This window comes from Rosa chinensis, chromosome 1, assembly GCF_002994745.2.
Source record: "Rosa chinensis cultivar Old Blush chromosome 1, RchiOBHm-V2, whole genome shotgun sequence".
NCBI classification, from domain to species: Eukaryota; Viridiplantae; Streptophyta; class Magnoliopsida; order Rosales; family Rosaceae; genus Rosa; species Rosa chinensis.
Genome location: NC_037088.1, coordinates 53,126,584 through 53,136,848, shown reverse-complemented (window position 1 = coordinate 53,136,848; position 10,265 = coordinate 53,126,584). Strand labels below are relative to the sequence as shown.

At 37.9% G+C, this 10,265-nt stretch overlaps 1 protein-coding gene across 1 annotated transcript; it reads right to left on the bottom strand.

Moving 5' to 3' along the window:
* Window positions 1-547: 547 nt before the first annotated feature.
* Window positions 548-4,419, bottom strand: LOC112169623. The gene is made up of 6 exons (XM_024306684.1): window positions 3,297-4,419; window positions 3,051-3,209; window positions 2,269-2,904; window positions 1,525-2,026; window positions 907-967; window positions 548-820 (listed from the first exon to the last, which is right to left on the bottom strand). Exons 1-6 carry the CDS (start codon window positions 4,417-4,419, stop codon window positions 548-550), a joined length of 2,754 nt encoding a protein of 917 aa, XP_024162452.1.
* Window positions 4,420-10,265: the final 5,846 nt, after the last annotated feature.

The following is a 10,265-nucleotide window of genomic DNA, read 5'->3' as shown; positions in this document are numbered from 1 at the left end:
ATATTTTCAGACCCATAAAATGAGAAATTAGAGAAAATTGAATGTGGAAATTCAATGAATTTAAAAATTAATGTAGAAATTCAATTAATACAATTTGGAAATTATGTGGCATTTGTAATCCATGTTGGAAATGACATGGCTAATGCCATATCATTTGGGATAGAAATTTGGTGTTTCAATCATTTTCCTTTCTTATGCTCATCATCTTAATGTCACATTCTAATTCTAATAGTTGGTAATTGTTATGCACAATTAATAATAACGGGGACCATTCGCTCAAAAACCGTTATCTATTTTGAATGTAATCCAAACGAAATTTTTTGTTAATTGCGATCCAGTATCCATATCAGCTTACTTTCCTATATTAGCATGATCAGTCAACTTCTATTTTTTCACATACCGAATTTACCCAGAACAATATTACTCAAAACAATCAATAATTTATTAGTCAAGTAATTGAGAGTTAATGTTGTTTTTCAATTAATTTGGTATTCATTTTTTTTTGAGTTGAATGAGGTTAAAACTTTATTGGAAATTGAGCACAAACTCAAGGTACATGCTTTTCAGCACCAATTACAGTATGAATAAAAGAAGGAACAGAAAGGAAAAAGAAGTTCTGATCTTGTGCCGAAGCATAGTCTGCCAAAGCATGCGCAGCCTTGTTTGCCTCCCTTCTGACATGAACAATTCTTGAACTGACCATAAGTGATAAATCGTCACCTATATCCTCATAGAGCCTCCCAAGGAATGAGGTATTTGGAGTTCTAGCTTGAGTCAACTGTTGCTGCAAAACTAAGCAATCTGTCTCGAAAATAACAGGCTGTAAAGCTTGTTCCAGAGCAAATGTTACAACTCCCCTACAGGCCAAGATTCGGCATGTTCAGTAGATTGAACATGGTCTATTACCTTCCCAATTGCACTGACAAAATTACCATTGGCATCCCTAACCAGAAATCCAATAGCCGCTCTGCCATTCCCACCATTATATGCACCATCAAAATTCAATTTTACCCAACCTTGAGGAAGTTCTTTCCATTTCAATTGTCTCCTCACATTCTGAACTCGCTGTAACTTTGAGTTATGAAAGATAAATTACTAAGTCTGTTAGAAGACATGAGAGCTATATCACAAGCTGAAGTGATTTTGTTTTCCCACACTCTAACATTCCATTCTTTCCAGATTCCCTAAATCAAAAATAAAAGCTGAGCAAAGGCAGTCTTTGACAATTTCTCAGAGCAAAACGTCAACCAACTCAAGACATCCAAATCATCAGAATCAGTCCCTAGGCAACAACCCTTGATGCTAATATTGGTACTAAATACATCCCTTGTAAAAGCACAATTACGACACATATGAATAACTGTCTCTGTATTAGCATTGCACAGAACGCAAATCTGAGACTCCAACTCCACATGTCTAGAAGCTAATCGGTCCTTAGTACGCAAAATGTTATGAAAAATTTTCCATGTAGTAACCTTAGCAGAACTAGGCATCTTAGCATTCCAAATTTTTTTCCAAACTCACTGATTAGCCATAACAGAAGGAGGAAGAGTAGAAGCATTTTTTGAGAAAGCAAAATGATAAGCTGATTTGACAGTGAACATACCTTTTCTCTCAAAATGCCATGTTAACCTGTCTTCTGGTTGTCTAGAGCTCAAAGGAATAGCAAGTATTGCTTCTACATCCTCAGGAGTAAAAATGGAACGCACCTTGCTCTCATTCCAATTACTTGGAGGAGTAATCAGTTCATCCACCATATTCACATTATGTTGACTCACTAAAGCACCAAGAGGCTTATGAGCAGGTAACTTGGGTATCCAGGCATCGTTCCACACAGAGACATTATGTCCATTACCCACTTGCCAAAAAGCACCAGTCTGGATAAAATCCCTTGTAGCAAAAATACTACTCCAAGAATAAGAAGGTGAAGCATGCGCAGTCGCATTCCAAAAATCACCCTCAGGATAATAACGCGCCTTATATAATTGTGCCACCAAAGACTCCGGATTAGAGACCACCCTCCATGCTAAGCAAGCATAGACATATTAAAATTAGACAAGCTTCTGAACTCCAATCCTCCCACTTCTTTGGCATGACATAAATCATCCCACTTTTTCCAGTGAATTTTAAGCTTATCTGAGGTACTACCCCACCAGAATCTTGCACACATCTGTTCCAAATCCTCACAAAAATTCTTTGTAAGTTGGAAGACACTCATAGCATGGTTAGAGAGAGCCTGAGCCATAACTCGAATTAAGATATCCTTACCAGCCCCACTAAGCAATTTGCCTTGCCAAAGTTTCAACTTCTCACCAAGCATCTCCTTAATATACTCAAATGTAGTAGTCTTCTTGCGTCCCACATAAGTAGGCAAACCAAGATACCTTTCATGTGAATCCACAATCTCCATGCCACCCAACTCTTGTTTCTGTTGTAGAAAGTTTGAGAAACCCTCAGCCCCAAGTAGAAATAAATAAGGGGAGAGGGGATCTCCTTGTCTCAAGCCTCGAGAAGGAATCACATAACCTCGAGGCTTACCACGTACCAGAAAAGAGTATCTCACAGAGGTGACACATTGCATAACAACTTCAATCCAAACCGGAGCAAACCCAAAACGCAACAACAATTTGCGTAAGAAAGTCCATTCCATTCGATCATAAGCCTTGCTGAGATCTAAATTTAGAGCCATATATCCATCCTGACCCTGCCTTTTATTATGAACAAAATGAGCCACTTCATTTGCTACTAAGATATTATCAGTAATTAATCTCCCTGGCACGAAAGCACTTTGGAAAGGAGAAATAAGAGCAGGCAAAAAAACCTTCAATCTGTTGGCAATTACCTTCGAACGTAACTTGTAGATCACGTTGCATAAAGCAATAGGTCTCAAATCCCCCATCGACTCTGGATTTTGCACTTTAGGAATTAAACAGATGTGCGTGAAATTTATTTGTTTCGACAAAGCTCCAGTATGCAAAAAATTTGAAAAGCTGCAGTAACATCTTTACCAATAGCTTCCCAGTAATGTTGAAAAAATAAAGGTGGCATACCGTCTGGCCCTGGGGATTTAGTAGGATACATTTGGAACAACGCATACTGCACTTCTTCCTCTGTATACTGCTCACACAGACTCTGATTCATCTCCTCAGTGACACAGGGCTTGATAGCAGCCAAAGTAAATTCCACTGCCTCACTATCCAGAGAAGAGCCTGTGAACATTTTTGAAAAATAAGAGGTAACTACCCTCTCCATACCCTCATCATCATCCTTCTAATTTCCTTCAGCATCAAACAAACCCAAAAGAGAATTTTTCCTCTTTCTGTTAGTTGCCTTCATGTGAAAGAAACCACTATTTCTGTCTCCTTCCTGTAGCCAAGTAACCTTCGCTCGTTGCTTCCAAAAAGCCTCTTCTTGGGATAATAGATCCTGCAATGAAGCTATTAGATTTTTCTTCTCGTCATGAAGTTCGACAGATAACTGTTGACCCATCAAAAACTCCAATCGGCCCCGTACTTCAAACATTTGCTGCTGCTGAAATCTAAAAGTTTGCTGCTGCCATGTTTCTAGAGCTCGACGTGTACATATGATCTTTCTGGTCAATGCATACATTAGAACCCCTTCAAAATCAGTTTGCCACTTGTCTAGCACCAACGGATCACACTCTTCATGCTGCAACCAAAAAGATTCAAATTTGAATCTATGTCTGCGTGGTCGTTTAGGTAGTGGAACACTGCTAGCCTGAAGTAAGATCAGTGTATGATCTGAGTCACTTGGGGCAAGGATCTGGACCCTAGAATGCCCAAAACCATCGCTCCAACTTGCAGTTGCGACTGCCCTATCAAGTCTGAGTTGAGTCTCAGAATTCCACAAAGTCATTTTTGCCCCCTGGAACCCTAAATCAATCAACTCACTGTACCCCAAAGCTTCCCTAAAACCACGCATCTGTCGTTCAGGACGAATTGGACCACCAGTTTTCTCACCATTGTTCAATATCTCATTCAAATCCCCGATGATGACCCAAGGAAGGGAATCAAGATCACATAAGTCTCTGATTAGTTGCCAAGATAAGTCAAGTTCACTGGTACGAGCATAACCATAAAAACCTGTGAGTCTCCAACGAGGTTCACCAGGGCCACTACTAACTTCCATGTCAATATGATGCGCTGAGAAAGTGCGCACCCACAACACTATATCATCCGTCCAGAACACCCCCAATCCACCGTACTGCCCATCACTAAGAACTTCTTTATAATGCGCAAACCCTAACTCTCGATGAAGATCCTTAAAATTTCCAATCTGGCTGATCTTTGTTTCACATAGAAAAACAATTTGAGGCTGGTTTTGAGCTATCAAATCGTGCAAGGCTATCGTAGTAGTGGAGTTGCAGATGCCCCTGCAGTTCCAACTCAATATATCCATACACAAGGATGGATGAAGGTGCTAATCTCCGGAAAGAAGAATAGGAAACCCTAGGTCGCGGACGCGGCTAGGTCTAATTTTATCAATTAATTTGGTATTCATAAAAACCATACCAATTATAATATGTCATTAGCACAACAAACCCCTTAATTGATGCATCGTCATTAAAAAAGATTATAACTTAAATAAAATGATCATACCTTACCATCATTTTTTTACACCCTATATATGTCTTGTCTCTTTTCTTCTTCTTTATTGATCAATGCATAATTCACATTTTAAGGTTAGAGTAGTTCATAACCTTGTTTTTAATACCAAAGCATCAAAAATATTTTAACTTATAAGAGTCATAACTAGTAGACCTTGTTACCTTATTGACTCCACAAAGTAAATCTAATAATAGTGATTTTGACCTAAACTCAGAGTAGTGGTAATGAAGGTGTTGAATGGCCCAGGGTCAGGAACCTCTATCTCCACACAGGTTCTTAGGAAAATGCGAGTGCAACTGCGGCCAGACATAAATCTTCAACAACTAAAGGCAAGAAGAAAAGAAAGCTGGGAGACACAGCTTCACTTAAAGCCTAGCGGTGGCTAGCTCAGAGAAAAGAAAAAAAAATTCACCATGTTCATGTAAAATTGTTAGACTCGGTTCTTAGACTTCAGATGTAGAACCACGAAACCACATCAAACAGCGGAAGGTTTCTTTCATGTTCTCCCAAGGTTTTTTATTAAAGGACAAAACTTCGTTCAAATATGACTAGCGAAGTGTTAGATGATGAGCAGTTGAGCACGAACAAGATCAAAGTTAAATAATGATACTTTGAACAAAAACATTTATTTCTCATTCTTTCTCAAAGTACAAGTTCATACATTATATCATAAGTAAATCTTGATTACAAAGTAGACAGTGGCATACAAAGTGTTTTTTTTTTTTTTTCCAGCTCTGTCTTTAATCTGTCACCAAAATCCTACTGCATTTTAATTTCTGTAGAACACAAAGAATTCCTTTATGTTCGAATCGTGTTGCAATGAGTTTCTATTTGTCTAATTAGTTAATTGATTAATTTGTATTTTGTGCTTTTCACACACCGATCAAAGTGAGCTTTGTGTTGTGAAACTTATAACCCTAAATCGGCATGATCACAACTACCTATTCCTCTTTGAGACCTAATTTGACGGCGGCTGCGTCAATAGTCGAACCACTCCCTGGGTGAAGGTCGTACGAGGGCATTTGGAGTATATCACCCATTCATCAGTGTCGGCCACGGCACTTGGTGGTGCATCTTCATAACTCATTGGGGTGCACGGTGGGAGATGATCCTCTACCATGTCTGCTTACATAAACTTTGGCAGGGCATTGGCAAACTCCTCCAATAGTGCACTATTAGTTTTCTCAAATGTCTCACTTAAATTTCTGAAATAATTTACTTAGCGAACCGTTCACAGTTAACACAATATACTAACATCATTGATGCCAGAATTAAAGCTTTTGGTTTTTACAGTAAGAATCATCATCTTTTATGTGATACCATGAACATAAAAAGCTTACTCAAAATGGATTTGTGTGCAGGAACAAAATGGCGTGAACCCTTCATACGATGTGTTCAAATTTTTTTCACACGGGTAGGAATTGGATTGGGCAGGTACCTGTGAACTGTGTGAAGAAATGTAGCTTGCAGTAGACTGGGCCCAAGTGCAGTAATACTGTGTGGTTTGGAAATGAATAAGGCTTTTAATAAGGCAATATGGAGCCAATCCGCAGATTCCGACCATTTTTCCTAGCATCTGCAGATGCAAGAATATACATGTAAATGTAAAGCAACCAACCAAAAATTTTATTAGAATATCAAATCACTATAAGGCCCTTTGGGGATCAAGCAACTATGAACCTGTTCTTAACTTCTCATGATCCTAGTTCTGAGCAATGTTAATCACCTATGATCTGGATTTGGATTTTTTTTTTTTTTGGCAACGCTCGACAGAATGAGGATAATTTATTGAATGAAAAAACAAAAATAGTACATCAAAACAAGATTTTCATATGAATATACTGAATTCACGGTGTCTAAGATCAAAGGCTTGAGTAATGTGGATCTGGATTTAGCCCCAAGAGCAACCAAGTCTTTCAGGAGTGGAAGTTTTAGCAAAGTGGTTCAGGACATTACTGGGTTTTATGTCATTTAGAGGGTTTCTTTATGGTTGAGAATGTGAGGAAGGTGATAAGGATTAATGAGCATGTGCCTGGCAGTCTTACGATTTCTATTGTGGATGATGTTTTCTATGTGAAAATACTAGGATGGATAACGTTTAAGCCTAGAGGAGGGTGAATAGGCTTTGATGAAAATTATGCTCAATTTTAACTTGAATAAAATTACCAAACTGCAGTAAGGGATTGTAGATGCCTATCAATCCTTGCGACCCAGATTTTGTGTTTTCAAAAATAATCGTAAAGAGAGCAACACACAATCAAAAGGCACAACGGAAATAAATAACTCAAACACAAGAGATTTGCTGACGCAGTAAAACCCTCAAATCGATGTAAACAACTGCTGGCCTTAACTCTTGAAGGCCAAGTGTAAAGCCACTCACTAGATGAATATGAACAAACAATTATGAACTTACAACCAACGCGAATAGCTCTGAACTCGGCTATTTCTGACTAGACTCCTCTAGACGGCTGGACGAACACCACATTGTTTTTCTCCGCCTTCAGAACTGCTTCCACTCATCTCTCTAACTTTGACACATGAACTATGCACGACACTTCCTCCCAACTGATCTCGTGGGGTTCTCGGACGTGCAGATGATATGAATGATATGAGAGTGTTTGATTGACTTATCAATTCACTTCAATATGAAACAAGTGAATTAATAGTTCTCAATGAAGCTCATGAGTTTTTCTATGAATAAAAAAAAAAACTCTCTCAACTAACAATGGATGCACAATATAATCTTCAGAAGCGTCAAATAAGATGCTATGCATAACTAACCAAATCAATCAAATAAAATGCAATCCTATAAATTAGACATATGATTGATTTCAATTGAAACTCGTCCATAATGGTAAACTAACATTAATCACGCACAACTACCTTTCAGACTACTTCGAGATTGAAACACAGTCTTCAATCCCTTCATGTAATCACACAAGAAACAACCATGCTATATGAGATGCAATGAATGAATTACCTTTTCAGAGAATCATCTAGGATCAGCTAGGGTCTTGATCTTCATCTTGTGATTAAATCGCTTTAGTCTTTACTTCAAATACTCACACAGTTCTAACCTAGGCCTAAGAGTCTAAGACTCATTGTTTTGTATAGGGAATGCCAATACCCAAAATTCTTATACTAACACTATGTTCTGCAGAGTTGCTTGCAAAGAGCGATATCCACTTTGAATATCAGCTCAGTTATTGCTGTGTTGAGTGGTGCCAGTAGTTTGTTAAGTAATGAGTACCATGAGGCTTTGCAACAGAAGATGAGAGAGCCCAATCTTTGGGCGAAGCTGTTCTTGGGTGGTGTTGGTGTTCAAAAGACTGGTACAAAGATTGCCACGTACAGTACGTGTTGAATAATATGGATGTGAGTAGCGAGTATGTGCTCAAACTGAAACACGAGATTGAGGAGCAATGTTTGGAGGTAATTGAAATGCTTCCATTTTGCAGTTCTCTGCGCTTAGTTTTGAAATATTTGCTACATGATATTTTGAATTGACTACTACAAGCAAGACTTTGGCTCACATTTTAACTTGCTTTGGATTAGGTTCAAAGCCCCAAATGCATATTTAGATTCATATAATCCTTCCATTACTGTATCATTGTAATGTAGTATAGGAAGATGTGTGCTTGATAATGCCACGTAGTTCCCTTCTGCTGTTTACTTGCCAGTCTTGCCTTGTAAAAATTTCTGCTGCAGTTTTAGGCTTTTTATATGATCAAGCTTTATACTTGAGGCTTTTATCTTAATAAACCAGGAGAAGGTTATCTAAAGTTGATTAGTGTTGTTAAATGTGAGTTTACATTTTGTATGTGAAATATATGTATCCTTGTTTATGTTGTTGTTCAGTTCATCAGTGAATGAAGTTCTTCATCCAAATTGATGGGTTTTGTATTCAAAATGGTTTTTAAATCAATCAAACAAACCACAGTTGTATAATCTTCCCAGTGTTTGCATTAAGAATCTGAATTGATTGAAGTCTCTGGGTTCTGAACATGGAACTTATACTGGAGCATATAAAAAAACTTTATTACTTTATATATTCACTGAGTCTTTATGAGTTTATAAGTTCAGGTCCATTGATGAACAAACTGGGTTTAGCCCCAGAAGCTGTGGCCGAGTCCATTGACAAGTGGTTGGCATATGGTTTACACCTGTGTCCGCTATTTCATCAATTATATACTATTTACGTTATATATACTGTTACTCATTCTAATTCTTTGCTGAAAGCATATGATTTTGTTGCAGAGTTTGCTCAGGCTAAAAGAGCCTGCTGCTTTGTTGTGTTGTCGCAAAGATGAACCGCATCTGGTGGAGTCTGTTCTGGAAGCAACAGCACAGAAATATGCGGAGAACAGAGATGTTCATGCACCAGGTGACCATACTGTCTGTCTTCCACTTGATCCCACCCATCATAATCTCCATGTTAATTCCGGGTTTGTTTCTTGGTCTGCCTTAATTTTGTACCAAGTATTGGCCGTCTTTAGTATTGGACCTCTTTTTTTTTTTCTTGGTTATGTGCCTATACTGCTGCTTCTTTCCAATCTAGGATAGTACAAGAGAAGCTAGTCTTTAAATCCCCTGAACCGGAAGTACATAAATAGGCTTCAAAGATGTATCTATTTCTTTGCATCCAGAGCACTAAAATTACAGCCAACCACACTGCAACTGCGAAGCACTTTGGCCTTCATCCTTTGCCGAAACCAAAGAGGTTTGTCAAAAGGATTCCCTTGTTGCCCCAGCCATTTCTATACGACACCCATTTCTGATGCTTTCATCGTTAAAACTGAGACCATAGTTCCACAACTCACGTAAAAAGAAAGTGTGTACGATTATGGAGTCTTATTAATCTGATTATTCTCGGAAAGGCTTGATCCAAAGCCTGGTTCCCAACCCAGGAGTCTCCCTAAAATGGTATGCGGACTGCATTCGTGATATTCCATCTTTTTGAAATTATGAGTATGAGTGAGTATTGTTTGATTGTCAGTGTGACGGTCAAAAGATCGACTTTGATTGGACATTCGTTGACGCATTGAACTTATTTTGTTTCTTAAATGTTATTCTTTTCTTTGTAGTGAATAATTGTTACTAACCAGCATTTTATCTATTCCATTTTTCAAATGTTAAATGGATTTGTTGTTTATTAATGACTGTAAGTTCTTCATCCAAATTGATATGTTCTGTATTCGAAATGATTTTGAAATCAATCAAACAAACCAGTTATATAATCTTCCCATTGTTTGGCATTAGGAATCTGAAATTCTGAATAATGGTTTGGCATTAGTAGTGGGGCTTTGTCCACAGGTAGGTCTTCTTTACCCTGTATCTTTGTGTGTGGATATATTCATGAGCTACCATCCTCATGGTGAAATAGAAAGAAAGGGAGAGAGGAAGTAAGCAGAAATGATGTTTGAATTTTTTTGATTGATCACACAAAAGAAGCAAGATAATAGATGATGGAGCTTGTTTATTTCCTTTTTTTTTTTTTTTCCTGATTGTGATTTATCACACGAAAGTAACATAGTTGTGCATTGTGATTCTGGACTCCAGCTCTATGTAACAAACAGAATATCCATTTCTATTCAACTCTTTTTTAAAAATTTTTGATTACAACTTTGTTCATCACAT